Source organism: Morone saxatilis, unplaced genomic scaffold (assembly GCF_004916995.1).
Source record: "Morone saxatilis isolate NCDOM2014 unplaced genomic scaffold, NCSU_SB_2.0 Contig11, whole genome shotgun sequence".
In the NCBI taxonomy this organism is placed as follows: domain Eukaryota; kingdom Metazoa; phylum Chordata; class Actinopteri; family Moronidae; genus Morone; species Morone saxatilis.
In genome coordinates, this window is record NW_023339663.1 from 8,179,384 (window position 1) to 8,201,238 (window position 21,855).

At 40.1% G+C, this 21,855-nt stretch overlaps 1 protein-coding gene across 2 annotated transcripts; it reads left to right on the forward strand.

Annotated features, from left to right (window-relative positions):
- Positions 1 to 7,702: 7,702 nt before the first annotated feature.
- scg3 (secretogranin III) lies at positions 7,703 to 20,727 on the forward strand. 2 transcript variants are annotated; one of them, XM_035652439.1, is made up of 12 exons: positions 7,703 to 8,131; positions 9,024 to 9,076; positions 9,251 to 9,293; positions 9,452 to 9,679; positions 10,945 to 11,087; positions 11,428 to 11,586; positions 11,674 to 11,908; positions 12,255 to 12,371; positions 15,107 to 15,190; positions 15,950 to 16,060; positions 17,159 to 17,248; positions 19,794 to 20,727. In XM_035652439.1, exons 1-12 carry the CDS (start codon positions 8,029 to 8,031, stop codon positions 19,910 to 19,912), a joined length of 1,485 nt encoding a protein of 494 aa, XP_035508332.1. In that variant the 5' UTR covers positions 7,703 to 8,028; the 3' UTR covers positions 19,913 to 20,727. The 2 variants fall into 2 exon arrangements, with proteins under 2 accessions (XP_035508332.1, XP_035508333.1); XM_035652440.1 differs by having other exon boundaries at positions 9,452 to 9,667.
- The last annotated feature ends 1,128 nt before the right edge of the window (positions 20,728 to 21,855 follow it).

Sequence of the window (21,855 nt, forward strand, 5' to 3'; positions counted from 1 at the left end):
GTGTGTGTGTGTGTGCACATGTGTTTGTATGGGATTCGCTTGAATAATGTGTTTGTATATAAGACCAACTATGACATGGTGTGCGTATTATGTATCTGTGTCAATCTTCTCTACAAGGGTGTAACACTTGTCTTTTATTAAAGATTTCTTGTAAACATTATTTTGCCATTTTTCTGACAACAATACCGCCTTTTGAATTGGGAAAGGGTTTGTTCCTTCTTGTTGGCAGTCATAATGCTAATTTTCTCTCATGACTCATTTCTTAGACAACGTGTGAAGGAAAACAATGATTTGCATTCCTTCTAACCAGTTCCTTTTAGAATAATGCTTGCTAAAATTAAAACAACTAAAACTTTTTGTCTGTTTTTTAAGGAGAAACAGCCACCATAAATGCATGAATGGATGTACCTTGAAAATAAGCCACAAATGGTGCATTAAGCTACTACTTTTCCATCCATTTGACCCACATTCACGCCAGGCATAAATTTGCCACTCATTTTGAAATGAGCAGAAAAATCAGTGATTTGTCATTTCTGGTTCATTAGATGCACTCTGGTATATTCTGCTCTTCACTCCAGGAAAACATATTACTGGTGGCTTGGTGTGACTCCAGCTGAAGTATTTTGGCAGCCAGTGGAGAAGAAGTCCAGTTTTATGCCTCCTTGTAGAAACACAAAACAGACCACCCACCCATTGAACTTCCATTTGCACTCACGTACTTGGTGTCAGGCAAGGCAGGCAGACACACACACACACAAATAAAGACAGTAATGTGGTGATAGTTAAATGTTATTGGACATTAGGGGAAAGGTGGCATTAATTGTATACCTAATTTACTTCTCTTGAACTTTGTTCTTTTTGTCTCCAGCTTCTTGAATCAGGCAGTATGGACATGAGATAAATCAGTCAACTCATAATTCATGCTGTAGATAAGAACTCGTTACAGGAGGAGAACACACATACACACACACATATCTCTTGATGTTATTCTGGGTTTGACTGCACTGGGACTTCAGAAGCTGATTTCCTCATATAACCTTCAAAGGTCTGCAGGGAAACTCAACATTATAGTAGTTCGGAACAGCAATTTACATACACAAGTAACTTAACTACGTAATAGTAGTCAATCAATCGCATATGTAGTTTTAATATTTTTTATCATTATAATAGATCACAGTATATTCCATAAACCAACATTTCATTGCAAGGTCCTGTCATTGAATGCATTATTCTTACAGGAATAGTTCAACATTTTGGAAAATATTCTTATTTTCTTTCTTGCTGAAAGTTAAATTAGAAGATTGATTCGACTCTCATGTCTTTATAAATTTGAAGCTAGAGCCACCAGCCAGCAGGCTTAGCTTAGCACAACAAACTGGAAACAGCTAGCCTGGCTCTGTCTAAAGGTCATAGATATGAGAGTAGTATCAGTCTTCTCATCTAACTCTCGGCATGTTCATGTAAATATTTTCCAAAATGTCAAACTTTTCTCTTAACCCTAAATCAAACCACATTGCATCCTAAACCTATTCTCAACCTCAGTATTGCACTAAAGTTGGGGACTCACAGGAGATAGATTTTTTTTTTAAATGGTGAAACTGAAGCAGCATGGCACAATACGCTGACTTTTACTTCCTAGTGTGGGTAAAGCTCTAAAAACATTGGATACTACAATTCCTAAAATGCAATCAACAGCATATTTTCTTTAAACCCAAACTGCCTGGTATGAACCCACATCTTTCACTCCATGCTGAAAGTTTTTGACACAGTCTCAAAATCCAAGCAAAAATAGCCCTGAAGACATCATTAGGGGTCATTTTCTCAGACTTCACAAAGTTCCTCCAGAGCCACAGATGACATTATGTAAGTGTTTTCAGAAGTGCAGTTAAACAAGACCACACACACAACACAAACAAAATAAAAAATACACATATATTCTTCACATCAAGGGGGGGCTGGTGGACTAAAAAGGCTTGTGGCTTAATGAGCTCCCAAAGCTGCCAACCAAAGGATCAGAGGATGAGGAGGGAGTCAGCAGCAGCATCTCTTAATGTCATCTGGTGAAAGAGAGGCCCAACTGTTGATAACACTGCTAGGAGGTCACATGTTTGATCCCCACTGCAGGACATGTGACCTTTCAAAATGTCCATGAGGAACAGAGAACTACTGGCTCATTCACTACAACTGCCAGAAGGTGGTAAAATGTAAAAATAGTACAGTTAGTCAAACTGAAAAAAAAAGATAATAGGAAATTATTAACCAGGATTTAGCAGTGTGACTGATATGCAGTGACATTTTACCCACAATTAAGTTTCATTAAACCAATTTGCATGAAAACAAATAAAAGAATAGTTAAGATCTTCCCTTGTTTTCCCTTTTCTGATTCTGTGTCTCCATGCACTCTGTTCTGCACTGCATTTAAGCAGAAAACATAGACCTCTAGTGGTGAAACAACTCCTCACAGATAAACACCTCACTCTCTCAGCGCTCTCAAGCTGACAGATGTCGGTCACAAAAACCAGTGTGACTAATTGTTGCTCATATCAAAATCAAAGGGATTTTATTTGGTTACAGCTGTTTTTTCTCAGTCTAAATGACTCTTCAAATGGAACAAAGACAGCACTTCAAATGGGATCTATTTACATAGGCCTGGTGATCACAGATAGCAATCTGAGTAAAAGAATGAATCAACGTGTCCACACAAAGAGCTGTTTGTCCCAAATGACCACAGGGTTTCTTGGGAAACACTGAACAAATAAAGTGTCCTCTAGTGTTTGAAAAGGCTATACATAGATGAAATATCAAAGCCCCCCCATCCACAGTTTCCTCTGGAATGAATCCTTGGGTCACTGTTCCACTCTTTGAAGAACAAACAGTTTGCCCTTGGGTCTGATATGAAGGAATATGTGCTTCCATCTCTGCCTTGTTCCCTGGAGACAGGACCGTCCCAAAAAAGAGTCAAAGGGCATTTACAAACCACAGAAAAAGACAAATAAACACAATGTCAACAGTGAGCCACCACCTCTACCCCGAAACATATACTCACTCATGTACATGCACAGTTACAATGACCCTCGTGTTTTTGTTAGTTTTTTCACAATTTCAACACATGCATGTCAGGTCAGGTGCATGACCTGCAAACATTGAAAAACTAACTGTCGGTTGCGCAGCAGGCATTTTGACTTGCCAAAGCTAGTAAAACTTGGACTGGACATAAAGACGGTTCAGTTCCATTAAGTGTCCCAAGCAATAGTGACAGTGAACCAGCATGCACAATGGCAGGACCTCCCCTAAATGGAATGCAGTTATCATTAATACACCTGTGAGTTTCCTGCTGTGACATGACAGGGAAACATTCTCCAAAATGATCACTGAATAAGTCACTACATTAACTACCTCACATAGCGCTGTCAGCATCACACACTAATCGACACATATCAAAAGGAAACAAATGCTAACAGCTAATAAAAAATAAAACAAATGCTAGCAGCTAACTGTTAGTTGAATTAGGAAAATATGGATGGATTTATTTTCAGACATCTTTGGACAGTAGAAATGCTTGATAAGAATTTTTTTTAATCAAGATTGCGGTGCTTTACAAACGTCAATGGTAAATATATTTTTAATAAAAGGGTCGATTTGGAAACTGCTGACTTTCAAGTTTTTCTGTGGCCTTGGGTGTTACATGCTCTCTCTCACTCTGGTCTTTTAAGTAGATATTTGATCTGCTGCTGATGTGTTTTGTTGTTGTCTGGGTAGACTAATAGGACCACTCAGTGATGTGTTATTTTCATTTTGAACTTAATGAGTTCTGTAATGATCTATGTGTACGTGTTTGTGAAATAGAAATGCTCTGGCGCCACCTATGGTTTATGGTCATGAAATGATACTACATTTGGGGGCAGTGACATGATGAAACAGGAAAAGGCCTTTCTCACCTAACTGTTACCACAAAACTGGAAGCACACAATTGTCCAAAGCAGTGGTTCTAAACCTTGGGATCCACATTTTCCCATGTTCATTCAAGTCTCAACCCACTTTTATGGAACCAAGCAAATGTATTATATGTATATGTATATCAAATAAGCCAGTAAACAAATATATTATATCATTAATAATAATATATCATGTCCTTTTTTAACATGAAGTATACACATATTTCCATCCCTGCATTCAGTGAGGGTGCTGTAAGATCCAAATGCCTCGCATACTTCTACAAACATTAACATACACTGCTAACACTGGCATTACACACACGGAAAGGTCATATGGCAAGTACACACTCATATACAATGTCATCTTTTTTTTCATGCATCAGAGCACATTGCTCTAATAATGATCATCACAACTGTATGCTGCTGGTTCTTATAAATATACATAAGATCAGAAAATAAGGAAGGCATACAAAATGGACTTCTTTCACTGTGTTTTTAATATAATTTCTCTCAGGAGTCGAAGCTGTCAAATCAAAACTGAAAATTATTTTCTCCATGGAGAGAATAGTGTTGTTGTTTTTTTTTTTCCCATGTTGGCATTTTGTCAAGGGAACAACCAACAGAAGAGATACTGTATGTATAACACAGATGTGTGTAATTACAGCTACTACACACAAGATGTCAGTAGTGTCTTATATTTTGACAGCCTGAGCTATAGACAGAAAAGATCAGAGAAGAGAAATTGACAGTAAATACAGTCAAATAAATCTATGTGGAAAATGCTTAAAAAACATATCCTCAGAATCCCCCCTCAGTTGATCTATTTGGGGATTTTCACTGCTTTTAATGATTACAAGAGATTCCTTGGAGGTGTCCTTTAGTGTTCTCAATAGACTGAGTATCTGTTAGGTCTGCTCTTGGCAGTGCTCCTGTTCTTGGACTGCTGAGGCAGGCAGAGGACAGGAAGTACAGTCTTCCCTACAGAAGGTGGCAAACATCCCATCCTGCAATGCACAGGGTGCAGTGATGGGGCAGAAATAATTCCGTGATCTTAAAGCATCTTCACTTTGTTCGCAAAATGGTACATTATTCAAGTATGATTCATATTTTAAGATAACGATGATAAAGTACATTTTTATTTATTTATTAGTATAAAGTCATAAATATATCCTTAACTGAATAGTATATTCCATATAATTAGCAGCTTTCAGAGGGAAGAGAAAATACTAGGAACACTTTACACTGCAATCCAACACGACATTTGTGCAAAACAGTAATACAATTTTTAAGCTTGTGGTGTTGGAAAAATGTTGTTGTTTTGGACTATATGTACCAGTAAATGTATAAAGTGTTCCTGTTATTTTGTCCACCCCCTATATAAGCCTGTAAATACTGTTCATCATGCTGACCACTTTTGTAAATGTTTCATTTTGTTTGTTCCACTGCATCCACTGTGAACACTTAAAGACTGTCCTGTCAGTGTCGTTAAACTAACAAAGTTGCCTACAATTAACCTTTCATTGTGCATTCTGCAGAGCTGAAGTTAATATAGTGTGTTGGGTATATAGTGTACTAGTTTCCTGGTCTTCACTCACTGAAACTTTCCTTAAGACAGAGAGAGAGAGAACAAGTTGGAGCTAAGAGGGAGTGCATTAAAAGGAGAAAAGCCCTGGAGGAAAGTGCAGCCAAATGCTGCAAAATCTACAGGTAAGTAAACAATAAAAATACATGCTAGCATGGTAACCCTCAGCACGTCATATATCCTCGATTCTATGTTTTAAAAAACAAATAAATGACATCAACACTTAATACAGTTATATAGGAAAGCAGGATATTTATGTTTGTGGAAATTACCTCTGTGCTCCTTTCTGTCTGGTGGAAGTACCTCCAGTTGCTCTGAGCTACCTAACGATCAACAGAGGTCCAGTCAGAGCTCTGAGGAAATTCCTGGTGCGATACAAGCACTCCAAAAGTGTACAGCAATTATATTTATGAATAGCTATTCCTGTATACCCTTACTTATGGAAGTGCAGTCTTAAAACTAAAGACACATTGCTGTCTTTAATTATTTTGGATGTTTTTTTCATGTGTAGTGATAAAACTAAAATAAATTTTACTGTATAAACAGCTTTTTTTTCAAAACAAACAGCTACAATGCACATGGTTTAAAGTATGGAGATTGGCCTGGACTTATTATCCCAGTCCAGCCCTGTCCATGGCTCAGCCACACAGGTGTTTTCCCTTATGTTTCTTGATTAGACCTCTTCTCAGGACTGTGTGGGTGCATACAAACTGAGCCTAATGTGACTTTTTTACCTTTCTGCAGGCTTTGTTGCACCTTCAAACTGACTCTAATCAGCCAGAGTGATTGCAAACGCCTGTGTGGGTGTGACAGGCCTTTTATATTGTATAGGCCTTTTTTATGGTGAAAAAAGCACAGGTGAAAGGTGCCTTTCCTTCCATGACAAGTCACAAACCATTACACAGTCAGATCATTGTTGATACTGACAGGGTGAAAGCTAACACAACTCCACTCCTATATACTGTCTGGGGGGAAAAGAAGAGCTTACTCTGCTACTTAAGGGAAAGGTTTTAAAGTGAGGAGTTAATCTCAGTTTACTGTTGACAAAAAAGTGTGTGGTGAGAAGTGAAATGACTCCTCTGAGAGAGGAACTGTCCAATCACTGCAGGGTGCATTTTAATCTCTGACATAAGGCTTTGATAAACCAGAGGATTTACCGTGATATGCCACGTCATCCAAATCATACGCCCTAATGCTACAAATGACATGCTTGTTGAATCCAGACAGTCTGCTGTGAAGGATATGAAATGTGTTGTTAATACTGTAGACCAGAAGATTTTTTATGATGACATCTGATTTTGACTCATATTTAACACTTAAAAACTATTTGAAAACATTTCTATTATAGTGCCGTATCTTAAGTTAAGTCAAACTAATTACTCTCCTTTTGCACAAGTCTAATAAAAAAAAAAAAAACTGGGAAAGAAATTAAACCACTTCATTTTGTTAGGAGCCCCACTATGGGAACTGAATAGGCCACTGGAAACTGAACCTATAACACCTGAATCATCCATTAGAGACGTAAGCCTGCAACTAATTTACAATACAATGAGTTTATGAAAGATGGTCATAAACCCGACCTAATATATCTCTCCCTTTGTTGATGTGTCTATTTGTTTGCCGTTTTAATAGCGGTTGCTATTGACTGGGCAGTGGAAGATCTACAACCATGACGCACGTTGTGTGTGACGCACGAAATGGGCGGATTTTCTGCTCAAACGCTGCGAAAAGTATTGAACTCAGCATTTTGTTTACCCTCCTGTACACAGAGCAATGTGATGGACCCAGAATTAAGCATATGATATAACATGAACGTTTTCTTTCTCGCAGTCTCACTTGTGTCTCAGGATTTTCCTGCAAAAACAGACTTTGAATCATGTTGAAAATGCTCACTAGTATTAATAAACTAATGTCTACTTAATTTTAGAAAACATTCTTAATTAATATGACATCCTTTGACACTAGGGATATGTGGAATTGTATATTATACTTTCGTATATTGTTTGCCCTGATCAACAATGTGAAAATTACATTTTAGGACTCAACACCAGCTGATAGCTGTTGGTCAGATGGACACTTTTTGCAGTGTTTTCCTCTTCCTCCTCCTCCCTCTCCTCCTCTTCCCCTGTAAAGACAGAGGGGGCAGGTCTTATCGTAGTGGGCTCTATTACAGCCTTGGCAGGTGTTTCTGTAGCTCACACGGGGCTTGAAGAGCCTCCCTGCTTATCTGGTTATAATTATAGAGAGGTGACCTGGTTTCAGCACCGCGGCTCGTTAACAGCTCCAGTGCACAGCGGAGATTTTGGCCAGCCCCTCCACGCCCGGTGCGTCTGACAGAGCAGGGTACCCAGGGCGCAGCCTCCGCGGCAGTTTCAGCACCAGCGGCCGGCCGGAGAGAAGCGGAGCTGTCCACACGTTCAGCACTTTTCTTCCGGACGCGGGTGGGAACAGAGAGCAAGGCAGCCAGGATATATCTTCCCCCTGGGCACCCCTGAGACAACGTATTTCAGGATGGCGTCAAAATACGTTGGCCTCTTCGTCCTTTTCCAGTTTCTAGCGCTGAATGTAGTGAGCCAGATATCTGCCTTCCCCACACCGACAGCCTCAGCGGATGGTGAGCTTGCCATCGCATAACCGTGCGATAAAGATTTTTAGTAGTAGTCTTGTTCTGTAAAGTATTTGTTCAAGAATACTGTAGAAATGTCAGAGAAAACTGTTTCTGGAGGCTGACAGTGATTAAGAAAAAGATTGTAGAGACGCCACAAAGTGCAATACGGTCTTAAAACTCTCCTTTCACCACACACATGGTGTCAGCAATTTAGAAATAGAAAAAACTGGTTATTCAACTCATTATTGGTCATGTAATCCTTAAAATATTTTTAAAATATGGGAATATGTGCAGAGATTTAAACTAAATGTGACCATTACACGTTGTAGTACACCTTGTACAGCCCACGCATGGGCAGTTAAAGAGATATTACTGGCATTTATTTGCAATTTCTGTTCATATTTGTAGATGTTTTATATTGTTTTGTATAATGTTTCAACAGCAAATTTAAATCCAACTATAAACCTGTTGACTAACGAAATATAGCACACACAAAAAATCAGTGCCTTTAAAGTTGTGCTCCAGCTCAGCGGTGACTGGCGGGGTTTTTAACGGCGCCTGGTCGCATGTTATGGCCGCTTGTGGGCTATTTTCGCCGCAGTTTAATCTTTTGTTTGATAATCCGATTAAGCTCTGCCTCTGCTGTGGTGAGTTGGGAGAGCAGAAGGGATCGCAGTCTGAAGGTTGAAAATGTATCAGAATGACATGAAAAACAATAAGTTAAGAAATTGTCACCCTTTTTATTAGAAGTATATAATATTATATACATGTTTGTGAAAATGCCTTTTTATGTGCGATTTACATTTGAAACCTACAAAATCTGGTTCTTCTCATTAATAATAAAGTCTGCTTTGAGCAATTAGTCTATTAATTAAATGTGCTTTTTTTTCTGTTGCAGATAAAACTGTGTACAATAGACAGTTGACAGAAGAAAGACCAGTACAAGAGCAGGTAAGCCACACTTTCTCCATGTCTCATAGTTAATTTTCCTCATCCAATATCCGGCCAAATGAGCTTTATGGTCACTGTCAAACAACCTAGGAATTAGATCAACAAACATTATTAATCAAAGCTTATGTCGTGAGTGGAAATTATTCGTTTATTGTTCATTTATTGTTTCCCCAGATTGCTGAGGCGGACAGTGTGAAAGCTGCAGTACAGTCAGCTGGTAAGAGGAAACCTTATTGCCAATCAATTAATGACTTTATTTCCGCCTGCTGAGAGGGTTTATATTGCAGCACTTCCAGTAAAACAGGTTTCATCTGTACTCAGTTCGTCTTCACCACTTGTATTTCTCCAGTTTGATAATTTTGCCTCCGCTTTCAGAGAGCAAGCGTCCCACTGCCTCCAAGGACACGGAGTCAGAGCAGGACCTTGATGACTTAACTGTGCTGAAGTCACTGGCTGATGGCCAGAAATCAAAGGAGGCCACTGAGGTGCCGCTCAAGAAGGAGGAGCAGTATGTTCCCGATGAATCAGACTCAACCAAAAGCCGGCGTCTGGCTGAGGACTACGACTCCACCAAGAATGGGATGGACTACGGCAAGTACCAGGGTACGCACATCTGTCACCATGCACATTAACTAATAACTAACAGGTCCTGTCCTGTCCACCTATGGAAAGGTGCAGTTGGTTAACTGTTGGGGTCTGAGTCCTTCTACTTAGGTGACCCCCATCGCCAAGGGCAGACGTCACACTGCGTGCTGTCTGTCACTGGCAGACATTTTAAGAAAGAGTAGGTAAAGAAAACACGTGCATGTGATTGGGATAAGCAAAGACAGGTAGAGAGAGTCAAATACAGAACACGTGCATGCAAGAGAGAAAGATTATCCTCTCCCTCTCAGACGCTGCAGCTGAGAAAGCTATAGCTACTCTACTGGCTTCTTCTTTTATCTCTCCACGGGAGACTTTTAAATACATGGCTTTAATTTTTCTCATAGACACCAACCATCACTGTAATTTCCATTTCATATGGAATAATGAATACACAAATATCCAATATTATCTTAAGATATTACACAGTAAAAAAAATCCTGTCATTTCATTTGGTTGAAATACAGCTCTTCATTTCATATTCTGATCATTTGCTGATATCTACATAGATTTTTAGTCAGGTCAGCACACATTTCACTGTATGTGCACGTAATTTGATATCCAACCATCAGCATAAAGCACAGACTTTGAGGTGAGATGACTCAGACACAAAGAGCTGAGTGCTACACTTCATCGATTCATGCGGTCGGCCTGGCAATGACAAACAGCTCGTCAGGTTACGCTATGTCTAAATTTGGCAAGCACATTCTGGATTTCATTTCTTATTTCCAAGAGTGAGACAGAAATAAGCCCGGTGTTTGAAGATGAAGTACACCACTGATGATTCAACCCGCCAGTACAGGCAAAAGTATTCTGGCGCTGCTTATTTTGATTGTGTGTGGACCTTAGAAAGCAGCAGGGACTGTTATGTAAGAGTCAAGCTGTAACAATTGTACATTTCTTACTCAGTACTGCAGACATAGATATGTTGTAGAAGAGGAAGAATCATTCATTACTGAAAAATCTAATGAGAGAGTGACTTTATTTCTAGGTTCAGCTTAAACATTTCGATGGCACAACAGAAAGACAGAAGAAGTAGAAAACACAAATAGTGTAAAGTGTTGAATAGAGGAGGTTATTTGATTGTAAGAAATGGAGAAAAGTTTTAAAAAACATTCAAGATCTGTCTGTTTCAGTATGTAACTCAAACACCTGCTTTATACCTGCACACAGCCAATACGCATATTTAGAAAGATACAAATTATAACATAAGTGTCTCCTCTCAGATGACCCAGAGAGTTTCCGTCAGGTTGATGGGACTCCGCTGACAGCAGAAGACATCGTCCAGAAGATTGCAAACAAGATATATGAGGAGGACGACAGAGGGGTGTTTGACAGGATTGTCTCCAAACTGCTCAAACTGGGGCTGGTAAGTTGTGAGTTTGTACTCTTATACGAGATGTGTGTGTTCAATTCCACACAGCAAGTAGTATGTCATTTTCTCAACAGGATCTCTGCACTCCCTTCTTCCACACCGGGAGAGGAAGAGATGTGTGAATTGTGCTTTGTTCCATGATATTGGTTGTGAACCACTCCATAAGTAGTAGCTTGGCGGTGTCCAAATTGCTCCCTGAGATGTATCTCTCAGTGACAGTGATCAATATGTGATAGATAAAGGTTTGCAGACGGGGCGTGTTGTTCTGTTCTCTCACGAACATTTGTTATTACACACAGTTGTTCTCAGTCTCTTTCTCTTTGTCTATCTGTAGATCACAGATAGTCAGGCAGATACCCTGGAGTACCAGGTGGCCGAGGCTCTCCAGGATCTCATCACCAAAAACGCCAAAAACAATGAGATTGAGGACATTGAGAGCAACGGCCAAGAAACCAGAGGAGAGCAGGACGACCAGGAATCAGACGCAAACGCGGTAAAACTTGCGAAGAAGTGATAGTAATGATAACAATGATAACAATAAGGATGACAATAATAACAATAAAAATCTTTCCATTTCCAGGACACATGGGAGCCACCCAGGCGCCGCTACAACGAAGACGAAGAGGACGTGGACGAAGATGATGATGAGATTGAGGACGAGGTGGACAGGGATGCAGAAGAAGACGGGGGCGACACAGCTGACAACACCTGGGACAAAGATACTGAGGAGGGCAACGAGGTGAGCCCTGAAGATGGACTCCAGGACCTGCAGTACTTCCCAAACTTCTACCGGCTGCTCAAGAGCCTTGACTCAGGTGAAAACACACAAACAAGCATCAAGGTCACTGTGACATTTTAGATCGTTGCTTCATAGCATCCTTCACCCAAAGATAGACGTTCTTCAGTTCTGAAACAGCGCTAGAGAGCTGTTGTTGTCATGGCATTATTGTTCTCGATGATGAGGCACTGCTTGGTTTGTCTTCCTAGGAAGTGCGGATGAAACACACATACACACACAGCTAATTATTTATAATCCCATTATCATGACCCCGACAGTCAAACTCCATGTGGTAACATTAACACCATAGTAACCAATTACCATTTACAAAACATTGATGCTGGATGGTGGTTTTGAATTTGCCCTCTGGTTTGCTGTTGCAGATCAAGATACTCAGGAAAGAGAGACACTGATTACCATTATGAAGACGCTGATTGACTTTGTGAAGATGATGGTGAAGTACGGCACCATCACGCCAGAGGAGGGAGTGTCCTATCTGGGTAAGACATAACACAATACCAGCACTGTTTATCTGTAGTCCGGTACATTCAGACGATTTGTATAATATAATTATAATCTTTCTGTGGAATCACATCATGATTATAATAATAGTAGTGTGTTTTAGAAAAGATGATGTTGTCTATAGCACTGGTTCTCAAACTATTGTCAAACTATGGTAAGCTGCCTGAAGTGGTATGGAGAGGAATCTGTGAAATACCAAATCTTCCACCAAACTGACTCTGGTTATTGAACCAGTTCCATTCAGGATTCAACAACAGTCAACAATAATTAATCTTCTCATTAGGAATGAACCTCCCTCCTGCGTGAACTGTCTATAGCTGAATAGGATTGGGCTACACTATTATAACCTGTATTTTAACATTGGTCGTAATGGTGGTACCCGGAAAGCCAAATTTTTGAGGTGGTCTGCAGTGTAAAATTTTTGAGAAACTGAAATGTAATTTTCTATCCGCCCATTAGCCCACCAGCGTATGTGCATTTCTATGTCTTTGTGTGTTATATGTGCTTTTTCTGAGTGTGTTTAGCAGAGCTAATGTTCCCTTCCTATCAGCGGGTGCAGTGGAGTGTAAAGCCTGAACAGACATATTAGTGTCAGGGGCACCCTATATAACCAGCCTGGTTTTTATGGGTTGCCATTACATCAGTAGCCGGTGGAAAGGTCGGCCACCTGTAAGGGACAGCTGTCCTCTCTCTGTGTAAGCCTCAGGAAACCCCAGACCCAACATCTTTCTCTCTCTCTGTTCAGATGACATTCAGTCCCAGACAGAAAAAATAGAAGTGATATCATCTTTCATACATTTAGTTGTGCTTTTAAATCAGCTTGGCAGATGTGGTCTTAACTAGGGCCACAAGACATGTCGCCATTAGAGCCAGAGAGGTTTTTTCAGTCCAAAGCGGAAAATATATTCAATTTACAGATGATGTATGTCCCACCAAAAGAGCTGTGATCAAACAGTATAGCTAAGGTTGACCTATATAGGCTGTAAAAGGATTAATCAATAGTCAAATGACCCCTGGCAGCAGCTGGCCATTGTTTTCTCCTACAGAGGAGCAAAGGACTACCACTGATGTTACACACCAGAATAAAACGGGCATATGCTGTTACACAAGATGTGAGTTTCCTAGGCAACCATTCTTACTTTATGTAGTATAGGTTGTGAGACAACCTATACTACTGAGATAAGAGGTCGGAATTCCACCATCCCCTAGCAACATGTTAATGCCACCAAGCATACACACACACACACACACTTCTACCCCTGGCTGTGATGCTCCTATGAGTCATCCAGGTACACAACTGAACACACACAGCTGTCAATCAATGCTGATCTGCCTGAGGGTGATGGAAGACAGATAAAGAAAGAGAGATGAGGAGGGAGGAAGGGTGTTGTGTTGTGTGCGTGTGTGTGCGTGCCTGTGTGTGTGTGTGTGTGTGTGTGTGGGCAGATGGAGAGGAAGAAATAATGGGCCTACAGGTGGGAGGAGGCAGCTTGAGTACACAGTGCAAGGGAAAGTGAGATGCTTAGATAATAAGAAATAAAAGGAGGCTGGAATGTAGATAAGAGAGGATATTGTAAGGCTCCTCGATGCTCAGTTACGGCACTGAAGTAGAGCCTTCCTGTTTCTCTTATCTCTTTGTTGTTCTCGTGTCCTAATATCCAGATCTAATATTGTGCAATACTCCCTTAAGATCTGGACCCAATTCAGAAAAAGCTTTTCATCTTGTCATCATATTTTCAGTTTTTGACTTTGCACAGAAGTGTACTTGTTCCTTCAATGCATGAAGTAAATGACCAAAATGTTCAATTTCAAAAATATATATGTTATATTTCCAGTATATTAATTGGGTAACTTGGAACTTAAGTCCCCCTATTTAGCATTGATAATCAGTAGCCATTGAAAAAAACGTAAGCAAAACAACTTTAACTCTAAATGATAATATAATAAAACAGTTGTCATAATAATAAAAGAAATATGTACATTATTACTGTACATTAATAAACACTGACAGCTGTGTACAACTACATTATAGTGTGTTATAAACCATGTATTAAAAGTGCTTCTAAATGCTAAATAGGGGGACTTAAGGTAAAGTCTTACTGGAACTTGATATAGAGGATGGCATTTCAGCTGATCTCTGGGATTCGTGTATCTCCAGAACATCTGCTTCCTCCACTTTTTGAATATGTTTGAATGTTTACCCCTTTGTTAATCCAGAGAGGTTCAGTTGCCGCTCAGCTTAAGTCTCACTGAACCATATGATCTGTTTGTGTCATTCCCTGGCTGATTTCTCTAATCTTGTTGTGAAATCGTACACTGTAATATTTCTGGTAACACACCCTGAGGACAAATTAATGAATATCCAAAGTTATATATTTAACCGGTCAGATTTAGATTTTTATTTTTTATTTTTCAAATGTGGACAAATTATCCCTCTAAAGGCTGTTTTATAATGTATAATTTTTTCCACTATTCAGTCTACTGCATAAATAATAACATCGAAAATGAATGTCTATCGCCTCTGCTCTTGAACCTCCTTTTTGTTAATTGGATGAAATCCTTTTCTAATGATAATCACCCTCTGAGTCACACAGGAACAGCGTGGGACTTTCAAAAGGTTAAGAGGTTTCCATTCACTGTCTGTAGAGGGAACTGACGACACAATGCTGATCAGATCTAAAGTAAATGTTTGGCCTGTCTTACCCACTTGCAGAGAACCTGGATGCCATGATAGCCATGCAGACTAAGAACAAGCTGGGCAAGTCTCTCGGGCCTCCTGATTTCACTGGACCCAACGGTAAACAGCCTCACTAGTTATCCTCCAAATATCAGTAAATCTACTAAATGTTACACACTGGACCTTTAATATTTTTTAATTTAATTGACAGGAAATGGTATATCCTTAGGTTTTATTTTAGAAGATTACTTTGAAATTTGTCTCCTCATCCTACTGGCTGGTTAGACAAAACCAGGGAAAACACATAGGTTTTGGGAAGTCAAATTTATTTTATTTTATTTAATAAAAAAAAAATTTGTTTGACATTTTGGAAACGTTTTACTTATTTGCTTTCTGGCAGTGTGTCAGGTGAGTACCACTCTCAGATCTCAAACCAAATATAAGGTTACAGCCAGAAATCAGCTTAGCTTAGCATAATGGCTAAAAACGGGGGGAAACAGTTAGCCTGGCTCTGTCTACAGATAACGAAATCTACAAACCAGCGATTTTAAAGTTCACCAGTAAACACATTATATCTTGTTTGTTTAATTCTTAGAGAAACCTAAATGTAAAAATAATTGAATACTTTTGGGGGGGTTGTAACAGCGCAGTCACCAGGAAGTTACTGCTCCTTGCCAAGAAATAGTCACACAACCCTCTGTAAAACAGCACATTGTAGTTTTTGTACAGATTACACAAAATATAACATGTTACTTAGGCTCCACCAGAAAGCGATGAAGCATGTTTTCCAAAATGTTGAACTACTGCTACACAGTAAGTATATCTACCAACAACTGAACATCAATTTTGAATGCTCTATGTACTGTTTTGTTGCTATAGGAAAAAACTTGGATGAGGATGACAACACCAAGGCTGAGGCAGCTAAAATGCAGAAGGAGTACGAGAACCTGAAAGACTCAACCAAGGAGGAGCAGCCATCAACTGAGACCAGTCAGTCCACTACCCAATCCTGATGACCAAAAGAAACATGAATAGCTTTTTGTTTCGTGATTTGATAATTTGTTAAGATAATTTGATTCAATTTTACCATTTTGATCCCCAGAAATGAACAGTGTGCCTTGTAAATTGCATGAGTCATTTTTGTTTTAGTTTGTTTTGTTTAACTTTTTTTTCCATTATGGTTTTATTGTTTTGTTTTGTGTACAATGTCTCAAATAAATACAGAATTCTCAAATATAGCAAACTGCACCACATCAGTTCAATGAAGCAAAACATCTTCTTCTCTCTACTTCAGTGAAAGGTCTTCAAAAGGAGTTTGAGTGTAATGGCGGAGCCCTTTTCTGACCTTTTGTTTTCACCCAGCAGGGGTGACAGGAAAAAAACAACCCCATGTAGCCTAGGCCAATCATAGCTAAGTCCCTGTTTGTCCCTGAACTAGGCCAGTCCAATAACACTCACTGGAAAGCTTGTCACAGCTGCCGTTATTCTGTTTCCCTGTACACTGTACTGTACCCACTCGTTAGTCTAATCCACACAGATACAAAAAAAAAAACAAAATGAAATATAGAGCAGGATTACAACCAGGACATTTATTTCAGCCGGAAATGAAGTAAATCCTAAGTAATGTCAAATGAACTTTGTATGTTACAGGCTGAACTGAGTTGCATAATATAATATTTTAAAAAAATAAGGGGCATGCGTTATAATCCAGATTTAATCTGTGGTTAAGCAATAGTCTGATCTTGATTAGTGGTTTATGTCCACTAAAAATCTCAAACTGAAAAGAAAAGATTTGTCTTATTGTGCTGCTAGTTTAATATGAAAGTACAATTCTGGCTGCCAGCATGTTCCCATTGCTACTGAAATTTAAAAGATAAAGCATATGCATTGCTTTAGGAAAATGATGTGGTGTAAATAATTGATAAGTCTAAGATAGCACTGCCTTACAGTGTGGTGGAAACTAGGTTCTTCTGAGTGCTAATGAACTACAGACGAAGTAAAGGCAAATTCAGTTATTATCTACTTTATTATACATTGAAGATGGAGGTTGTCATGTCTCCTTTTTTCATTTTCTCCTTCTTTTACCAGATCAACCTGGCAAGTCAGAGACTTATCTGGAGGCCATCAGGAAGAACATTGAGTGGCTGAAGAAACACAGCAAAGAAGAAGGAAAAGATGGTGAGACACACTGCCTTACTAGAAGAGAAACCAGCTAAAAACCAAAGTCTTGTGTGTCTGTCAAATTCCCACTTGTGTAGATACGCTATCATTTCTATTTAAAGAAATTAGTCTAAACTGTTCCCCCTTCTCCAATCTTTGCTGAGTTTGAAGTGCCAAAGCAAGAAAACATCCTAATTTGCAAACCCTTGTCCCCTCACCAAACTGTGATGGGTCACAGACAGGTCTGAGGCGACTGGAAAACACAAAATTTGAAGGCTCTTTTGTTAGCCCTAATTTGCAATTAAAATGAGTGTGGGATACACGGGATAGATGCTTCACTCCAGATCTCATGAATATGGATCATTCTTGATGAGTCTGTCCTAATTACTCTTGATACAGCTTCCTTGTTCATAGGCAAACATCTATTCATATATTCCCTCCTACCTGTTCCTCAACAGTTATGGTGTGTGTGTGTGTGTGGTGTGTGTGTGTGTGTGTGTGTCTCCTAGTGCATAATTAGCAGTACCCTTACAATAACACAAAAAAGCCATGAAATGATCATTACGTCTTTGTCATCAATGTCTGCTCATGTCTCAAGATTTATAGCATTTGTGAGTGTGTATTTATATTTGCTGCCTTATCCATAATGTTGCTGTCAGCATTCATAAATAGGCAGCATGTCACCCAGAAACTACCCCAGTGTGCAGAGCTGTGAAAACTATGGTAGTTTCACACACAACAGTGCACTCATCTAACAGGAGAAGCCTGCTGTTGGGCTCGCCACAGTGTAAAATCAATGCCCAGTGGTGCTTAATTAAGCAGCAGAGAATGAAATGTTAATGAGTTCCCACTATTCAGGCCATCCGTCCACTGGTGAACATCTCAGTAGGACATCTCAGACAAAAAAACAAAAGATGTAGCTCAGTGAGATTTATATTTACAAATGTTCAGTGGCCTGATCTAATCTGAGCCAATCAATAGGTGATTCAGCCACTGGAAAAAGAACTCAAAGACAGAGACATTACAGATAAAAACAGTTTGACCCAGTTTCTTAAGTTGCACTTAAGAAACTGGGTCTTAAGCAACTTAAGCAACTTAAAACACAGAAAAAAGAGAGACACAAAAAAAAGCTGAGCTTATAGCGCTGCAGAGTCCGGAGCACAGGGGCCGAAGCAGCAGGGAAGTTTTGTTCGGTGCTCATCTCGGACCTGGCTCTATATAGGACACTTCATTAGCATTCTAGTGTGTGTGGAGTGGTTGTCTGGGACAACAGGGGCCTCCCCGCCTGCCTGTCACTCAGTGATCTGGGCAAAGGAGACAGACAGATAATGGTGTCAGAACAGACAAGCTCAGACTGAACACACACAGAGTCCAAATGTGCCTCCAAAATCACCAAATTTCCCGTAGTGGGACTCTCTTTAACTAAAATGACACATCATCAGGACCTACTTTTCTAGCACACCTTGTACCGCATTAATCTGCTCTCTAAATTTTCCCCTCATCCTTATTCCCACTATATTTTCCCTCTCTCCTCAGAGAAAGTACAGCTGGAGGGGAACAAAAGCCTTTTCAAGCAAAAGCAGTGTCATAGAAACAGAGTGGGCGACAGGCCATTTATTGTGTTTACTCTACCAGAAGCACCCATTAGGACAATCTCAGCGGACTCGTGTGTGTAAATGTGTGCATGCGTGTGTGTGTGTGTGTGTGTGTGTACGCCCACACACTACACAGATTAGCCAGAGGAGCAGATGGACGTAGAGGCAACATCCTGGTTTTGGCTCTTGTCTCCTCACAGCCAAGATTGAGAGAAGCAGTGTCTCTAATCACATTCTGTTAATCCCTCACACACGTCATGTTTGTCATCGGCAACGCAACTGTATCTTGAAGCAATGCAATGAATTGCTTATGTTAGAAATGTCATTAGGAAGGCGCAGAAGTTGTTGCGTGACTTCTTGGCTGTCCTCTGTCCTTCTGTCCCCGCTTTACTCAGAGTCAGTTGCAGCAGGGAGAAGTGGTGCAGCAGCTGTTTGCTTGCTCTCTGAAACTCATTTGTTACCATGATGGATAATACAGAGTTAGGTTGTGTTCATCTCTAAATATAGCCCCATCCTGCTGCAGCCTTATGGTGTGTGTTAAATGATGTTGACTTGTCTAGAGCAAGGTGAATACATATGGTGATTAAAAAAAATTAATTATTTTTTTTTAAAGGTGTAAAAGCTCTTTTAGAATTTGAGGGGACCTTGTTTTGTTGTGAATTGAATACTAGTAATCATTTTATTGTAAGAAGATGGCAATTATGTTTCACTCTGTGATCTTTGGCCTTCTTATTATTTCATGCTTGTATGTGGTATCTTCTTAACCACAGACATGTTAACGCTGACCTTAATCCTCCTGGATAATGAACTACCGTACCAGATTATGGCTTGTTTGGGTGTGCCGTCTTAATAAGACTTCCTGAGTTTAATGTCTGATCTATCCTGTCAACCACCACAGCCTCATGATCTTCCTCCTTCATGATCTTCATCTCTCAGATTATAAACCCAAATTGTGTTTGTCTTTACAGATTATGACCTGTCCAAGCTAAAGGACTTCATGGACCAGCAAGTCGACTCCTACATTGAGAAAGGCATCATCGCCAAGGACGAAGGCGACACCATCAAGCGGATCTACAGCAGCTTGTAATGCCATCACCCATCCTCCAACCAACCTCTGGCCTAAAAGACAAGACTGAATCTGAAATGAAGATCTCCAACAAAACCCTGACTATTTAACAGTTATTTCCCATGGCATGGTAAAGTATATACTGTGTATTTAAAACTACCTGCTTAGGGGAACTTATTCACACTCCCAGACACCCCCAAAATGTATCAAGAAGGGATTTAATAATCAACTAAACAGTTAAATTATTCTTTACAGCTAAGTAACGATTGATTATATTTGCACGTCAAGATCGCAGAGTAATGATCGCTAGAATATTATTGAGAGAGAAATCAAAGTATTTTATGTAACCAACTCACACGTCCAACTAAATGCTCGCATTTACTCCAACCTGACTCCTGTGGGAAATGAATGTTATGAGAGTATGATGCTGTAGCTTTGTCGTCAACTACTGTTTCCAATATTTGTTTTTGCAACAACATACACATATATCAAATTGTACTCATTCTGTGTAACCTGTCTTAGGCTATTACATTTCTTTTTTCCGGTGTATATGTAAGCTCTTAATGTATCCTTGCTTTTTATTTTACCAAAAATATATTTGTTGTGTATCATGTCAATGCCCTCCGTACTCCTCTGTTCTACTGGAATTCTCCTGGGGCCCACTAGGGGGCCATGTATGTATCATCAATTCTCTCTGCATGTCTCTGTGAGTTTCCATTTCCATCTCTGTAGAGACAGAAGATAAGTATTTTTAAATGTAAATATTTGTGAGTTTTTCCTAAAGTTTAAAAAGCAATTAAAACATTGTCTTTTCTTTATCTGTGTACTTAACTGTGATTTCCAGAGGCACTGGAATAAAAAATTTAAAAAAAACACTAATTACCGACATCCACATGCTCACAAGAAGAGCAAGAACCTGCGTTGTCATTAAAACACTTCAGAGATCTTCATTTCTGGTTTAAATACATATTTATTCTCATATTCCCAAATAAAACCAATATAATTTTAAAGCACAGTAAAACAGATGGAAGGCGGACCTGACTAACATCCTTTTCGTGGCAATAAAAGTGTATCTCTCGGATTGGCTGCTGCGGTATGAAGGTCTTCTCTCTACACGACGCCCTCAATGTATCACGCGTCGGTGGCGTCTGCAGGAATTTGATGACAACTGCCGCATGTCACCTGCACTGTACGCATGAAATTCGACGCACAGTACATGTCTTCTGGCCATGGCACGGAAATCAGGATCTTCTTCGTGCGTCCTTCGGCGTTGGAGGGGTCGTGGCCGTCTGTGTGGTTTGATGGAGAAGCAGGGCAGCGAGTGGCGCAGTGTGCCTGTGGGAGATCAGGCGGCAGCCAATGGAGATCCGGACAGGCGCCCGCTGTTGTGTAAATTACAGCATCCTCGGCTCGAAGGGTGGAGGAAGCCCTGCTGACTGAACTTGGAAAGACAACCCTCCAAAGTTTTTAAGGGGCCCCAGGTATAACGCACAGCATCGACACTGTCACCCGCGTCTCTCTCCACCTTCTTCTCTTTCGTCTCTCTCTCTAGTTACCATAGGATCACATGTCACACCCCACTCTTCTCGCCCAGAGCTACAGCTTTCCCGCACACTCACTATTACCGCGCATTTTGTCTGTAATAAAGGCGATTGGTCTATGTGCCCCAGGACTAACCCCACAGCATACTTGTGCTTTTTGCAACATTCAAGTTAATGCCTTTGTGGTGTGTGTGTGTTTGTGTGTGTGTGTGATTGTGTGTGTGTGTTTCAAAGTGGACAATTGCGGCTCTCCTTACTTGGTGTATGTGGAGTCGTTGCATTAAGAATGAAAACATCCTGGCACTTCTCTGCCTGCAAAGCTTATGTGTTCTGCTTTATTGATCTAAAGCCTTAAGCCACGGACCGCGCGTGAGGTGGCACCCGCCCCCAAACCGCTCCACATCTGGCTGATGCATCCGCTTC